Source organism: Aethalodelphis obliquidens, unplaced genomic scaffold (genome assembly GCF_003676395.1).
Source record: "Aethalodelphis obliquidens isolate GAN/ISIS:26980383/991018 unplaced genomic scaffold, ASM367639v1 scaffold54, whole genome shotgun sequence".
NCBI lineage: Eukaryota > Metazoa > Chordata > Mammalia > Artiodactyla > Delphinidae > Aethalodelphis > Aethalodelphis obliquidens.
The window spans coordinates 13,429,619-13,446,615 of record NW_020837998.1 but is presented as its reverse complement, the minus strand read 5'-3'; the positions used below and the strand labels follow the sequence as shown (position 1 = coordinate 13,446,615).

At 41.1% G+C, this 16,997-nt stretch overlaps 1 protein-coding gene across 1 annotated transcript; it reads right to left on the bottom strand.

Annotated features, from left to right (window-relative positions):
• Positions 1-239: 239 nt before the first annotated feature.
• On the bottom strand, positions 240-16,429 carry TNMD (tenomodulin). The gene is made up of 7 exons (XM_027086133.1): positions 16,156-16,429; positions 15,859-15,990; positions 6,592-6,732; positions 6,280-6,381; positions 2,904-3,057; positions 1,099-1,265; positions 240-618 (listed from the first exon to the last, which is right to left on the bottom strand). The coding sequence occupies exons 1-7, from the start codon at positions 16,201-16,203 to the stop codon at positions 409-411; spliced, it is 954 nt and encodes a 317-aa protein (XP_026941934.1). The 5' UTR covers positions 16,204-16,429; the 3' UTR covers positions 240-408.
• Positions 16,430-16,997: the final 568 nt, after the last annotated feature.

Sequence of the window (16,997 nt, the reverse complement as noted above, 5' to 3'; positions counted from 1 at the left end):
TTTATGCATCAGTTATGGGGTCATTTTGTCATCAGCCCCTATTTCCACTTTCTCAATACAGCCTAGTAAAATACAGTATTTGAGAATCCTTACGCTTTGCCCTTTCCTACTCCCCAAACCTGATGAAATGCAAGTTTTTATTGTTGTCTTCCATGTGAGACGGATCTGCTCCATTTCAGTTGTAGGGAATATTCTTAACAAACACTCACCCAGTGTGTTCAGCAGCAATCAGGCCATTAATGATGATGTAGAAGTTTATTAGAACATGAAGAGAAGAATTACCTACAAGTAATTCCGGAGTGCTGGCTACCAGGAGCCAAAAGCCTCATAGGCAGAAATTCATTGAATAGCATGCATTTATTATATGTTGGCTGCCAGAAGTTTAAGCACTTGAGCTCAGACTTGCTATTAAACCCTCCCCAGCATGCGGGCCACCCACCAGTTGCAAGGCATGATGACACGACAGATAACCCGCCCTCCTTGGTAGCAGTATGGATACGGGTAGTAACCTAGTAAAGGTTCACAGACGCGGCGGCAGTAGCGGTTGCCTCGACGGCAGTAAATACAACAATAACCTCTCTCATCCAGCATGGGGTCGAATTCTATTCCATTTTCAGTCTGAAAGAAGAAGAAGCCAGTGTTGGAGGGGGCAGGTTCACTAGGAAGAGGTCTGCCAAGCAGGGGAGGAGTATAAGACTATAGGAGTTGGGGACTGGTGAGCAATTAAGTTCCTGAGCCTGGTCTTGGAGATATATCAATGGATTAGATCAAGATTGATTTTATTTTTTTTAATTAACAAAATTTTAGAACAACTTTATTGAGGTATAGTTGATTTACAATGTTGTGTTAATTTTTGCTATACAGCAAAGTGATTCAGTTATACATATATTCTTTTTCATATTCCTTTCCATTATTGTATATTACAGGAGATTGACAAGATTGATTTTGAATGAGTCTTCTAGGGATTCCAAGCTTCTTAAATATTTTTTTCTTAAAACAATGACCATTATCCTTTCAGTGACTTTGATCTGAGGGGTAGTGAGTTTTGTGAAGGCTCTTTGTTTTTCCCCTAACAAGAAAAACGTGAACAGAACTCACATAGTCATTGATTGGGAGTTCTTCCTCACTTGCTGCTTGTCTGGTGTGACGGGTCTTCACCTTCACTTGAGGGACCACCCACTGCTCATTTTGTTCAATGCCTTTTTTTTCATTGGTAGGAAAGTGAAGGTCTTCACCATCCTCCTCAAAGTCTTGTAACTCTGAAACTAAGGTAATAAACACAAAGTTGTGACACAACTGCTTTGCTTGGGGAACTAGCATTTGGGGATAGAGATTTTCATTGTGTCTTCTCACTGCCATCATTTAGGCATGAATGAACCACTTTTCCAAGCTCCTGCAGCTGATATCTTACGGAGATCTTCCAAAAGAAATTTGACCTTTCCCATGTACATAGACTTCTTTGCTCATTTGGCATCACTTACTGCTTTGCCTTATTAGCATATTAAATTAAAAACTGAGGGCAGGGGACTTTGGTGTCTCCTACAATGATTTTACCCACGGCAGGTGCTCAGTAAATATGTTTTTGGTTGCCTGGTTTGATTCAGTGCCCTCTGTCCTCCTTCCTCATCCCTTCTCTTTCCTGTCTTAAAAAATTTTAAACTTGGTATTTAGAAATTATCTTAGATTTACAGAAGAGTTGCAAAGATAGTACAGAGTTTCTGTATACCTTTCACCCAATTTCCCCTAATGTTAGCATCTTACGTAACCACAGTACAATGATCAAAACTAAGAAATTAGCATTGGTACAATACAATTAACTAAACTACAGACTTTATTCAGATTTCATCATGATTTCCACTAACGTCCTTTAGGAGAAGAATGTTGAAGCAGAAGTTGTAGTAATTGCACTTAGTTGCTTTATTTTTGCTGGTTGTGTCTTTGTTGCTGCGAGTGGGCTTTCTCTAGTTGTGGGGAGCGGGGGCTACTCTTCCTTGCAGTGCGTGGGCTTCTCATTGCGGTGGCTTCTCTTGTTGAGGAGCACGGGCTCTAGGCGCATGAGCTTCAGTAGTTGCAGCACTAGGGCTCAGTAGCTGTGGCTCGCGGGCTTAGTTGCTCTGTGGCATGTGGGATCTTCCCGGACCAGGGATCGAACCCGTGTCCCCTGCATTGTCAGGCGGATTCTTAACCACTGCACCACCAGTGAAGTCCCTAGTTGCCTTTTTTAAAGGCCAAAGAGTACCAATAGATGCCCGCATTGGTTAGAGCATTCTCTCTTGGGAAATGTAGTAATCTATGCTGTCCAGAATGAGGGAGGCCAAATTCTATACTAGGTGGGCAGAATAAGATGTCCAGGGACTTTGCCCTCTCTATGGGCTGACTGGAAGTTGAGAGCTGGAGTCTTTTACTCTGGACCTTTCGCACCCAATTACTTTTATACTGGTTCCTAAAATAGCCACAAAGAAATTTGTATTGCAGTGACTGTCCTATCATCCGGGGAGGATGCCACCATTTGACATAGAAAATCCTTCTTGAGACAACAGAGCATTGTTTTGGCTCTTCTCTCCTCTGTTCTTGGGTTGGGTACACAGTGGTTTGAGCCATAGTCTGGTAGCCCGACTGCAATGAATATAGATGTGCAGAGAGAGACAGATTAGCTTTTCACTATCACTACTCACATTAAGGTGGCGTTACCTTTGCTGGGATATTTAAAAGCCTGTCAGCATTAATTTATCTGATTTATAACTTGGCTGTGAAAAATTCCCTCCTCACTGGCAGTCAGCATATACAGTTTCATGTAAGAAGATATAAGCTGATCATTTGTTTTCCTAGAAGTGTAGTCTCTGAATGCTGGAAATGTTACTGACTTTGGAAAACAGAGGAGGAGGAGGAGAAGGAGGCCATACCTGCTATTAGAGTGGGATTGATCCAATACATGGTCACGTTATCACAAATCTCCAGAATTTTGGAATTTTTGAGAAAGTCTCGGTTTTCAATAGGCTTTTCTGCTGGGACCCAAATCACTGACTGTTCAAAGAAAGTTGTGGTAATTTCTTCATTCTGAGAGAAGAAAGTAGTTCAGGGTGGGGATAGGCAGAGAAATTAATAAAATGAGTGAGACATTATGGGATCCTGGAAAATACCATATTTCGAGTCTGAATAATAATTCCAGTCCCAGAGCTCCCAGTGAAGTAGGTGCCCTTGGGAGAGTTAACAACTGGTCCCTCCCTCTCCCATCTAACAGTAGGGCTGCTCACTGAAACAGGAGCCTTCTCGGCTACCATTTCCCTTAAAGTCAGGAAGGCTTTCTGTCATTTTCTGGGCCTCCCACTGGGCCATGTATGTTTTAATTGGGGCTTCTGGAACCCTGAGTGATTTACATTTGTTTTCTTTCTTTTAAATGGATGTTGTGAGTGCCCGCCTTGTTTTAGGTTTACGACTAGGATTGCAAGCTGAATTTGATCTCAAGCTGAAAAACACTCCTATAATCCAAATTGGTGAAATCACTTAAGTAGCAACAGAACCTAATATTTTGGTTTTACAAGACTGTGTGTTAATGGTATAGTTGTAGTACCAAAGATACTTTGTTTCAAAGTCAGGTCTAACTTGTGACTTCACTGGCCTTACTACTATTTTACTCCTTTCATTCTAGAAGCTTAGAATTTGTCTCACAGGATGTTTTTTGTTTAGGCAGCCTCTCTTATATTGTCAAGAATGCCCCCTTCTCTTCTGTTTCTAGTGTTGGAAGTAGTTGTCTTGTGTACCTAGCTCTTAATCATTTGTCTCCTGGGCTTTGACATTTTTTTCCCCTACTCTTAATAAGGTTTTTCCTTTTCTCTTTTGTTTCTTTCTAGCTTTATGATTTCAGTGTTTTTATTCTTTGAAATATGGCTTTGTATAATTTTTCTCCTAGTCACTTAAAAGTCTCATCTTAGCTCCTTTGCCCTTGAGTCTGTAAAGACTTGGGATGCATTGAAAGGGACTGTATAAAATGAGGTTTGTACGTTGACTAGCTTTGTTAGCAAAACCAGGGCTATTTATATACCTGCTCTGCATCTTTAACATGTACAAAGTATGGATACAGTGGTGAGGGAAGTGCAGAATAAGAGGGTTTTTGTCATTCAGGACCACAAATTTGTCTCATAAAAAAAATCTGTAGCCTGAATAAAAAAAAATAGGATTTTCTTGAAGATAAAGCAATTTCACTATCATGAGATGAATACTTGTGGTATTTAGACAACCTGACAATATTAACTGAAGAATAAATTGGGCCAAAATGAGACATTATGGGCCTTTGCGTTTAACGTTTTTTTTTTTTTTTTTTTTTTTTTTTGCCATGCTGCATGTGGGATCTTAGTCTCCCTGCAGTGGAAGCACGGAGTCTTAACCACTGGACTACCACGGAAGTCCCAGCCTTTAACTTTTTCAGAAAAATAAATCTTGTTGTATCAGTTTGGGAAGTATTGCTGGCTGGCCCTACTCAAACGCTTACATTATTTTCTGTAAAAAGCAGCATATGATATTGGGTATAATAGCTTTTTATCTTCTTGATTCTCCTTTCATCTTACTTTTGCCCCTAATATCCTGGAAGTTGTTCTCTTCCTCAGATGCATCCAAATTAGGCTTATTAAAAAAAAATCTCCAAAACTTTTCACTTGCCATAGACCTTGGGAGCAGAGCATCGTCTTTGGGGGAAATCTTCTTTTTCTTAGAAATTCTAGGAACCAGGGTCTGTAACTTCTCTGGACATGAGGAGACTAATATCATGTCTGTGGGAGCCAGTGACAACCCCGAGACTTGGGTAATGGAAAGAAAAAAGTGATCCCCACACCACCTCACCCCCCAAAATAAGAAAAGTAAAAGAAAAAGATAAATGGGTAGATGAAAATTAACATGGAGAGAGTTGGGCAGGAGAAAAGTGAAAAAGAACCTGGGAGAGACAGAAGAAAATGAAAGAGGTATTTACAGTATATAGAGTGGCCACTGTGCCATTGGCATAATCTCAGTTTAGATTTGCCAGTTAAACACTAAAACAAATCAACCCAACCCAATATTTGTTTCTTCTGGCTACAGTGGAGGTAGGCTGTCATAGATAGCAGCATACCATAATTACAGTCAGGATATTCAGGGAAAAATTAAGTCTCCTAGGCCTTACCGATGGCTGTATTTTAGGCAATAATCCTCCATCTCCCACCAGGCCTATAGCGGCCATTCAGCAATTGCATTGGTGCCCTAGGTCAGGGGTCCCCAACCCCTGGGCCTGTTAGGAACCTGGCTGCACAGCAGGAGGTGAGCAGCGGGCAAGCGAGTGAAGCTTCATCTGCTGCTCCCCATGGCTCCCCATCGCTCGCATTACCGCCTGAACCATGCCCTGTCCCCAGTCCGTGGAAAAATTGTCTTCCATGAAACCAGTCCCTGGTGCCAAAAATGTTGCGGACCGCTGCCCTAGGTTACCTCACCATGGCCTGGGAGTGTGCTTTCAGAGAATTTGTATTATACTGTAGTTCTCACCTTCCTTACTTTTGTCTTTCCTAGTGATATGTTAAAGGTGGATTATTCTATTAGCAGCCCAGCATAAAATGGTAAGGTGAATGAACTGAAATCTTTTTTAATTTTTTAATTTTTTATTGAAGTATAGTTGATTTACAATGTTGTGTTCGTTTCAGGTATACAGCAAAGTGATTCAGTTATATTTTATATATAAATATATATATGTATATATATTTTTTCTTTTTCAGATTCTTTTTCCCTATAGGTTATTACAAGATATTGAGTAGAGTTCCCTGTGCTATACAGTAGGTCCTTGTTGGTCATCTATTTTATATATAGTAGTGTTGAATTAAAATCTTTAGAATAGGTGAATGTCACAGTGTGACAAAAGTGGCAAGGATCCAGGTGGCCTTGGGACTTTTTTTCAGGACTTTATCTTTGGCAGGATTGGTTTTGTTCCTCCGGCTCACCCCTTTTATCAGAAATCTTTGGTTTGGAAGCAAATGTACATAATGGTTACCTGGGTATAAAAGTACAGCGTTGGACTTAAAAGCATGAACTTTAGGTTTGTTGAAAGGCCTGAGTTCAAGATCCCAGTCTGCTCTGCACTAGCTGTGTAACCTTGGACAAGTCACTTTTTGGTCTGCATCTGAAAATGGGGATGATAATAGTACCTGTCTATAGGGTTGTTGTGAGAATCAAATGAGGGTAAAGCATTTAGTCCAATGTCTGACACAGAGTTAGCCCCCATAAATTATGGCTTTTACTATTACTATTATTTTTCTTACATACCTCATCTATTTCTTCCTCTGGTTCAGAAAATTCAGGAATCACTTTAATCTGAGTTTTGATGAAGCATTTTTGAAGACCTACAAAGTAAATGCCAGTGTATCCCTATAAAACAGACAAAAAATAACAAAACTTCCTGAAATAGCCACAATTAATGAGTTTCATGGTTTGTCAGGGCCCCAGGCTGGCAAAATTTGAATTCAAAGGGAAAGCTTTGTCTTATAAATTAAATGGAGGCTACAGGCTATTTTTAACTTGACTCAAATGTTCTAATATTTTAAGTGGGAAGCTTTAGGGGGAAAAGATCCAACTTACATTTTTAAAGTCATGCACTTCCAATGTTTCATCAGTGCCATTTCCACTTCTGAATATTTCAGTTCTGGTCACGGGATCAATTTCCATGTAAATCTTCTTCTTCTCTCCGTTGCTGTAGAAAGTGTGCTCCATGTCATATGTCTGGGAGAACAGAGGAAAACAAGCTCTAAGATACTCAGTATGTCCCTTCATAAGACACTTTAATTGGGTAATATCTGGGGCACCTTCTTTTTCCAGAGCCTTTGCAGAGAGGTGCCATCTCAGCAGCTTGCCGTTGGGAATTCTCTGAGACTCGAGATTAAAGTGAGGTGTTTCTTGGCACTGGAGCTGATATGGGGATCCCTTCAGAGCCAGTATTTTGTATTCAAGCCAAGTTGCTGAACTAATTACTAACAATTCCAACAGTTTTCTTGGCAGCCTTGAATAAATAGCAAATGATATTTTGCAAGCAGCCTGTAAGGTGTTTTCCACTTGTGGTAAGCAGAGGAATCACCAAAAACCTATACTGCTTCTTTAAGCTACCACTTCCCTTTCTAAGTACGCACTAGTCACCCACTTACTCGCTGTGAAATTCACTAGGACTGAGAAAGAGATTTGAACAGATTTAGAATGCTTAGGCATTGCTCTTTATCTTATCCATCCAGGCATTTAATATTGTCTCAACAGTCTCGGATCTGTACTTTTTAGACTCTGAAAACTCTGAAGACCATTCTCCTTGGTGAACATTAGATAATCGTCTTACTCTGACCTCAATGGCTTCCTTTTGTCCTTTAAGCTCCAGGAAACATTTACTGCCTTCCCCTAACCTTTTCTGTTATGGGCTAACCAAATTCATTCAGTTGATTCCTGATTTTTCTTTTCCAAACCCGATTCAGCTGACTTCAAGTTCTCCAGATTCTCCTGCATATAGAATTCAACAGCTGTGAATTGTAATATGCACTATGTAATATGGAGTCTCCCAAGAAGATCGCCTTGGCAAAGCTGCATATCAGGTTGCTCTTGAGTGGTTGAAACAAAACCCCAGACTCTCTCCTACCCTCTAAAAGAGACAATTTTGCTAAGGGCCAAAAGGACCAGTCCCATAGAGTATCCCAGTCTATTAATAAGCCCATTACTTATAACTGAGGACATGTTTATAGCTAGAAGCAAATAAGTAACCTAAAGGAATTTGTTACCTGTCACAAACCAGGCCAGACTTGATGGTGCCATGTGGAAGCCTATCTTATCCCTGTTGTTAGGAGGCCTTTGGCTATCGAGTTTTTTCATTCTCATTTTTCCTTATGAAAAACATTTGGTAAAGTAAAAACCTGAAAAAGCAAGTCATCTACAGGGCCATTGTTGCTTTCTAATAATACTGTTCCCAGTGGCAGTCTTGTATTGCTTGTGCTGGGTTGGGTTGTTTTTTAATGTCTGCCGGTATCTGTGACTGAATGTTAGTATAACCTGGTCAAATTTTCCCCACCTCAAGTAGAAAAACAAATTGGAAGGGTTTGTAGAAGCAATATTACTTCAAGTGTGAAAAGTTGATGTAGTCGCTGAATAGGAAAACAAGAGACAATGTCATTTACCTTTTTGCTGCCCTACAGTGCCTTGGACATGGTTAGAGCTGAAGTATATATTGAACACATTTTCCCCATCAATGGCAAATTCTCATCTTCCTAAAGAGAGGTTTTGAGCATTGGCAAGGTCTTTTAAGAGACCATATTTTAAAAGGGGAAGGAAAACAGTATTTAGAACTTTCCAGCAACTGCAGAGTTAACACAGCTAGTCTGGCCTGCTTTGTGACAGGTAGAAAATTCCTTTAGACTTGCTATTTGCTTCTAGTTATAAATTTGTCCTCAGTTCCAGCTCTGCAGCCAGCTTGAGAAACTTCTACCTATGGCAACAAATTGAGCTCTCAGTGGGCCTGACCTAAGTAGAGGAGAGAGGCATCTACTTCAGATCCAGCCTTGTCAGATCCTCCCAACAGGGGGGAATTTCTTTAGAAATACTATCCATTGTTGAGACAAATGTCCACACCACTAGTCATCGGGGGTGGGGTGGGGTGTTTGTTTCATCAGTAGCACAACTGATGGATTATTGCACGGAAAAATGAGGTTGGAGACTAGGGGAAGTTGGAACACTGCCTACCTGGGCAAAAGGGAAAATACAGGCTGTATTTTCAATCATTGGTAGAAGACTATGGAACCATACTGGTGACATTTAGGATTTCAGTGTACTTCTGTGGAATGAGTTTTCCTGCACTGTTGGCAATGCACTTCACTTGGACACCTTGCTAGATGAAAACTATTGGAAACTGCCAAGCTCAGCAGATCTTGATTATTTTCAGCATTCTTTCAAAGAGGTTTTTTTTTTTTTGGTAGGGGAGGAGGGGTCCATTCTGATTGTATTCATTCACTAGCATGTTGCCTTTCTGTTTGTAATGGTAGTGGGCTCAGAATGACTTCATTTATATGTAAAATCTGGGTGGGGGGGTAGGGAGCTATATATTCACTCAGATGGAATTCACTATCAAAGGTGCCCTTTTGGAACAGACTGTCCTTTGTCTAGGAAGATGATGCTGGTGGCCCACTTTGGACTGCTTAGGGATGGGTTTGAGCAAATCCAGACATACTGTCTCATCCGGGTCCCTGTGGAGCACATTGCCTGGGTAATGGCTATGCAAGCTTCACTGGCCCATATGAAGACTGAACTCATGCCTTTGGCTTCAGAAGTACCTTTCTGTCTACTAAGCTCATTGGCTCAGGGGCTGAGGGTCTTTCTGGAGATGAGGGAATAAATGGTTTTGTCCCCTCCAGGTGCAAACTAAAGCAGAGAAGGATGACCGGTCTGTGAGAAGTGTGAGTGGGCTCCCAGTAGTTCATCTCAGACTGCCTCCAGCTCAGCTGTATTCCAGGAAGGACAGAGTATGATGAGAAGTACACTTCCACCAAACCGGCACATTAGGGCAAGTTAATCTTTGGTGCTTCTAGCTTCCCTTTTCTGTTCTTTTTATATCCTGACCTCTGTACCTTCGTAGCCCTTCCTCCTCTTTCCATCTCCCTCTATTCCTCTGTCTCCTATCTAGACATCTAGGAATCTCATGGTGCTTCAGGTACCTTATATCAAAGAAGAAATCAATCTGACAACTGATCTCACACTAAGGTATTAGTGATGGGTGTTTGTCTGTTAAAAAAAACACACTAAGGTATTAGTGATGGGTGTTTGTCTGTTAAAAAAAAATGAGTGCAATACTTAACTCAAAGGAATGAATTACTAATGGTGGTTTTTAAGCACAATGGCACCAGGAATAAGAGATATATTAAGGGCAAGGGCATCTTTGCAGCAGCGCTCAAATGGGTTCCCACTCCATCCACACATAAGGGTGGTCTCAACTATGAAGGTCCAGAACACTGGCGTTGGACAGGTAAACCAATGGGTGGAATATGACTCAGAAGTAAAACGAGATAGATACGTGGTGAACCCCAAGGAGTTAGGGATGTAAGAAGACCACACTGACAAAACGTGGAGAGAACACAAACTCATTTCTCTTCCCTGCTCAGGAATTCTTTCCTCAGTCCAGTTAAATTCTCCACTCAGGCAGCAAATGAGCCCTAACATCCTCCTTTCACAGTTTGCTGTGTTTTCTGGCCTCAATTTGTGACCATCTCTGAGATCAAAAAAGAAAGATTTTTATAAAAAGTAAAGCTGCCTGAGACCTCAGTGTGATGGATCTGTTTCGGGGCAGGTAGCTTTAGCTTGTCCTGAAAGGGATTTGAGGACATTTGGCTTAGGTTTGTTTTTTGAAGCCTATGATTAATCTAGATGTTCTTCTCTCCACCTTCATTTCTTACTGTCTGTTTATGAGGTACACTCTCCAAAGGTGAAATACATGCTCAGAAGAGCTGGCTAGCAGGTGTTAGGCTGGAAGGAAAGGAAGGGAATGCATTGTATTATATTATACCAACCTAGCCTGTGGGAATTAAAGGGCCTCTGGGTATTTCTTTAACCAACACAGAGCAGACACATTGTTTCTTATGCAAAGTTGGACTCCTGCATCTTCAGTCACCAGTTCTCAGTCCTGAAAAAAAGCTGGCACAGGCAGCACAGACATTCCTCTTTTTCAAAAAGAAAAAAACCCCATTTCTTTCATGTCGAACAGCGGTCCCCAACCTTTTTGGCACCAGGGACCGGTTTCGTGGAAGACAATTTTTCCACAGACCGGGGGTGGGGGGAGGATGGTCCAGGCGGTAATTCAACTCCTGCTGTGCCACCCGGTGCCACAGACCAGTACCTGCTGGGGGTTGGGAAGCCCTGATCTAGATCCTCAAGCTGGCTTGGAAGTTTCTCCCTACCCACTACCCTCACCACTCCTTATTCTTAAATGCAGCTGAAGAATAGTGAAAAGAGTCTCTAGACCAGGTTCTAGTCTTAGCCTCAACTCTGCCACTTACAAGCTGTGTGACTTTGGACAAGTCACCAAGTGTCTCTGGAGGCTCAGTTCCCATCTTTATCTCTCACCCATTGCCAAATGCAATGTTGAATAGTTGACAAAATCAATTTTTTAAAACATTGAAATGTAGTTGATTTACAACGTTGTATTAGTTTCTGGTGTACGGCAAAGTGATTCAGTTATCCATATGTATAAAATATATAATAATATATATATTCTTTTTCAGATTATTTTCCCTTATAAGTTATTATAAGATATTGAATATAGTTCCCTGTGCTATACGGTAGGTCCTTGTTGTTTATTTATTTTATATATAGTAGTTTGACCAAATCAATTCTGTTCAGATTTGGCTAACACCTGTCAGGTTGAACCGTTGGACTGCTACTACCTGTTGATTTCCTGGGCCGCTTTCCCTACAGTAGCCCCAATCCCACTCTCAGCCACTGAAGGACAGCTCCCTTTGAAGACCTAGGTTTTTTCTGGCTGGTACCAAGTAAGTTGCCCAGCAAATGCCTTAGGAGAATGAAGAGACTGAATACGAATGTGCCCCTAGTAGCCGGAGTCCTACTCTACATAATCGATGCTGCCCCTTGGCAGCCGAGACCAAGAGCTAACCCGTGACAGTGGCTGGACAAGGGTGGACTTTGCTCCTGAAATGGTTTGAGAGGAAAATAAAATGAAGTCTTTTTAAAAACGCTGACGTGGCACCATCTGGTGAAGCTCAGTCCCCCTGCTAAAGAGGTTTCAGCTCCATCTCCGTCTCTTCCCTTGAGGGGATGAAATGCTTCTCCAGACCCACATTTTACCTATCAAACTGCTGTGTAGGAAAGCCCAGGGAACTCGGGGAAGAAAGTTGTATCTTTGTGAAGAAAGATAAGTGAAGATAAGTGAAAAGATAAGTGAAGATAAGTGAAGAAAGTTGGTCTCTGGCCAACTTAAAGAAATAGGCACAGGAAAGCCTGATCCAGACTTAGCAGGAAAGTGCTTTTTCTGAGCAAAAGATTTTCAGCCTAGAGTGCTGTTGGGCCTGCAGTCTTGAATAAAACTCTTTTAATGGTCATCTGCAGTTGAGGTGAGGGGGAGGCCAGATGGATGCCCACATACCCTACCCCTTCTCATCTCATCCTGGTAGTATACAGAAGTTGAGGAGACATTCCCAGGAAACTGTGGATTGCTGTGTGGGCTTTAGGACTTAGCCTTTCAAAATAGCCCTAAAGTCACCAGGCGGTTCCTATATATGGCAGGAAGGGCAGCATTTCATTAATTTAGTTTATTATTCTTCTGCCTCATTCTACAAAGGATTGGAAGGGATAGGCTACAAGGTCTGTGTTACATCTATCAACTATTGGTTTAAAGGCTGGAATTTTTCTGAATTGTTTTCTCTATGTTGGATGGATTAGCTGGGGAGTTGATTTCTGATTGTTTCAGGTTTAATGTGTAATACAGGGAGCTTTAAGCAAGAATGTTTCTCTTGGGAATCTGCTTCAAAGATGTCTGGGCAGTCACTGCCTGAAAGTGAAGTCTTGTGATGCTCTCTCAAAATCTCTGGGAGTGAATAGGTCCTCTGCTTGGTTGAGAAAGCTGAATACAGAACTCGATGGACCGGCTTTCATTCAGCTCAAGTGGCTTCTGTATGTGGCTGTGGGTTGGGGATCTGTAGCCTGTAAGGGAGTGCAACAGCTCTCCGAAAGTTAGTCTTCCTTGTTTCATTTTATTTTCATCTCTCTCTCTCTCTCCTCCCCGCCCCCGTTTTAGATCAAGAATCTGGATATTTTAGGGCTTCCCTGGTGGCGCAGTGGTTGAGAGTCCGCCTGCCGATGCAGGGGACATGGGTTCGTGACCCGGTCGGGGAAGATCCCACATGCCGCAGAGCGGCTGGGCTAGTGAGCCATGGCCGCTGAGCCTGCACGTCCGGAGACTGTGCTCCGCAATGCGGGAGGCCACAACAGTGAGGGGCCTGCGTACCGCAAAAAAAAAAAAAAAAAAAAAAAGAATCTGGATATTTTATCCCCACCAAGGTGGGAGGTAATAGAAGGAGGAGGGGGGAAATTACTGGCATGGAAATGTCAACACCAGATGTGGAATGTTAAATAAACACTTAATTATAAACAGATGTCAAAAGCAAAATAAAAAGGATGTGTGGCGGAGACTAGAGGAGCAAATGCTAAGAACTTGGAGAAAGTCCCGGGATGCCAAACACATCACTGTCATCCATAAGCACAGCAGTATCACCGGTTCTCTCCACCAAGGGCCCCAAGAGTCCCCACAGGTCCCACAGGCTTGTAAAGGAAAGTCCAGAAGAGCCTGGGTTTTAATCTGCTAACTGCTGTTTCTTGCCAGGCCATACTCTTTAGGGGAGCCTCTTTAATTTGTGCAAGATGCCTGGATCCTTTTCCTCTGCAAATCTTCTTCCAAGACCAATCTGACTACTCTTCACTTCCCAGCAATCATAAGTCAGCTCTGAGGCAGGCTTATTGGCAGCCCTAGCCATTGGAAACAACAGATGTTCCCTGGGGCTTTTTGTCTGGGAACTAAAGGTAGTGGGCTTAGTGGAGCATCCACATCTCCAGCTGGTTCCTCAGTTTGCAATGGACCCAGCCTGGTCTTGTGGGGAAGGCCGGGACTTAAATATCAAAGGCAGTAAATTGTAACTCCCCATTGGAACAGAGAACAAACAACCTTTGTTTATGGTGGAAAAACTTGCCCCAGGAGACACCTATTTATCGTCTTTTACCAGATTACTTTGTAATGATTTTGTTCATTTCTGAGAATCCCTTTGCTAAAAATCACATCCTAAGACAGATTACTTCTTGAGAGATTTGGTTCTTGATAAACTTTATTTGGTAGCATACCTCACCTCTTCTGTGCATGCAGTGACTCATTTTTACATTTGGTTTGAGGAATCACAGGATTGCTCCTTATAATGTATTAAAAAGTGAACTGGAGTGAGAATCAAAGACAATATAACACAGAAGCAGAGGTGACCATGGGCTCTGTTAGTGAGCTTGGCACCTTACTAGATAAAAGCAAGGTCCCCACCTAGTCATTTATAGTTGCACCGAGACAAATAGCATTGTAAGTTTAGAAAAACACATAAACTTTTTCAAAATAGAATTTGCAATTCCAATGGCTAAAATAAAACTAGAAAAACCATCTGGCCCCTTGTTCAGGCAAACATGTATGGGTGGTCAGAAGGGCTAGCTACCTACTACACCCAGCTAAGAACATTATGGCCATGGAGGATGAAAGGGTTTATTCTCCTCTAACCCATCTGTAATTGTCAAGAGGATCCAAGATTCAATTTGTGGGACAGCATGTTACCTTGGGAATTAGCTAAGTAATAGCAGAATTGGATTGGTATGCATCTTGGCACTCTTAGTCATTTGCTGTTTCTTTCCTGATCTCAATTACTTTGCCCACCTTGCTAGTCTGAATATAGGTGGCTTCTCTAGAAAGACATGTGAACAGTAAGCAGTTCAGAAGCAGAGAGCAGTGGGAGAGATAAGAGAAAGGGCTAACTATAGGCAATGGATGATGCGTGAAATCCTTTCTGGAACAAGGTATAAATAAAAAAGCAAGTAAACAAAGTTTGCTATTCATTCTCCCTCTGACTTAAACTTGATAAGGTAGCCTCTAGTACTAAATGAAAGTGGGTATGGTAGCAGAGGTGAAGAATCCAAAGGTGGCTATGCCTTACTTCTCTGTTTTCTTTTGGACACTTGTCCACTTGATTTTCTATTTTCTACACTTCCTCACCCCCTGCCTCTCCTTCCTCATTGATCCATATTCTTTCCTCTCTGCTCCTATCACTCCTTTGACTCCTAATGGTTCATACCAATTATCTTCTTGTATTTTATCCTCCCTACTGGATTTTTGCCTTTCCCTTCCTACGTCTGTTATCAAATAGAAATGAGCATCCCATGACAACAAATTAATAATAATGGTAGCAATAACAACATCCCACATGCAGAGAGAAAAATGTAGCAAAGCCAGAAAACCATCTTCACCGTTCATAGCTTGTACATTTATTAATTCTCTTTCAAATGGAAATTGTTGGCATGAAGGGACTATGATTTTCTTTGGGTCACATCTAAACTTAGCCACTGTGTGTGAGCCCGGGAGTAACAATAACACTAAGGTACACTAATATCAACTACAATGCAGCCAAGCTTCACCAAATAACCATAGTATCAGAAGCGTGATATCTGTGATTAATGACTTGGTGTCACTTTTCTACTTTGTAGCATTACTATTTCAGTGGGACACCAACGACTGTGGCTCGTAAGAAGCTGAAAAGCTCTAGATTTTTTGGTTTTCTTTTTTGAGTCACAAATAAACATGAATTCAGGTATGAGAATTGCTCCTTCTGAAAAGGAGTTTGCTGCCTGTCCTCACAGCAGATTCATTAAGTCAGAAACATAATCCCTGAAAATCCTTTGCTCCCATTTCTCATGGTTTCTTCTTATGTGGTAGTATAATTACTTTTCCATCAGTTTCTGCCCAGATAATTGAAAGAAAGATGGAAAGTATTTTTTCTTACAGTAAAAATTTTGCTTCTGCGAGGAATCTTAACTCCTTATAAAACGTAATAAAAGAATGGGTGATTCTACATCTTATCATTACTAACCAAAATGCAGAAAACATATTTTTCCTTTACCAAAATAATTAGGCAAAAAAGAGAGAGCAAACCTTGACTGAGTTTTTCATACCACCAAAAAATATACACAAAAAGAACTTAATGACTTTCATTTTCAGAGTAATATATATGTCAATCACTAATTAAATTCAATCAAACTCAAAACAGAAACACTGGATAATAATGTGCATTTACTCACTTTTTTGGGTGTCTCAGGCCAGAAGTGCTTGCTCCCCCAAAACAAGACAATTAGAGTTAGGGCGAGGATACCAAACACCAGTCCACAAATCTTAAGTGATTTACATATCTTCTTGGATTTAGAAGCTTCTGCCTAAGCAAAGAACAGAGAGAATAAAACAATACACAATAGCCCTTAAAATTGCAAGCCATAATTCAAAGTCACTTGATTTCACTTTTTAATGTTCATATTGCAATATGATAAATCTGTGAAGCCATGCTTCTGCTCAAAAGGGAATAAAAATATGAATCAACTTACATTTAGAATGTGACAGTCCTCACAGTTCTCTGGAGGATTCTTTGCCATGGTCTCTCAGCACACAGCACTCTTTCCCTGCTTTGAGAGGACTAAGAGACCACTGCTGAGGTGGAGTTGCAAGTGAGTCGGCTAACAGATGCCAGAGGAGAAGCTGAATTTATATGGCTCAAATATGTCATACCAGAGCCTGAGGGAGCCCAGGGGGCTCCTGTGCTGCAATTTGTTACATAGATATACCCATATATGTATATAACTTCTGTGCACAGAATTCCATCCAGAATGGCAAAGACAGAAGGTTATAATGAAAACTATTGTCCTGGGGGTTGGTTTGGAAGGGGACCAAGCCTAGGACACATTGAAATTATTTTTCACTATGAACTTAAAATATCAGTGGCAACACACACTGCACACTCCAGAAATAAGCAAACAAAACAAAAAAGGAGGAATGAAGTTCTAATTTCAATTCCATTTGCTCTAACAAATATTTATTGCAGGCACTGTGCTTGGTGTAGGAGATTCAGGAATGAATAAGGTAGTGCCTTCTTCACTATGTTAAAGCTCTTTGAGGACCGAGATCAATAGGTAGTCAACTAATTATAATCAGAAACAAGATTTAAAAGGTTAATTATATGTTTTCTTTCTCTCTTCATTCTCTCTCTCTGATTATTTTCCTTTCCTAGGCTCTCTTCCTCAATCTGTTCCTTAATGTTGATATTCCTTATGGTTCTATCTTTGATGATCTTCTCATTCTATATATACACTTCTTGGATGATCTCATCCACTCTCACAATTTAAAATATCACCTATATATCAATGATTTCCAAATCTGTATCTATAATTCC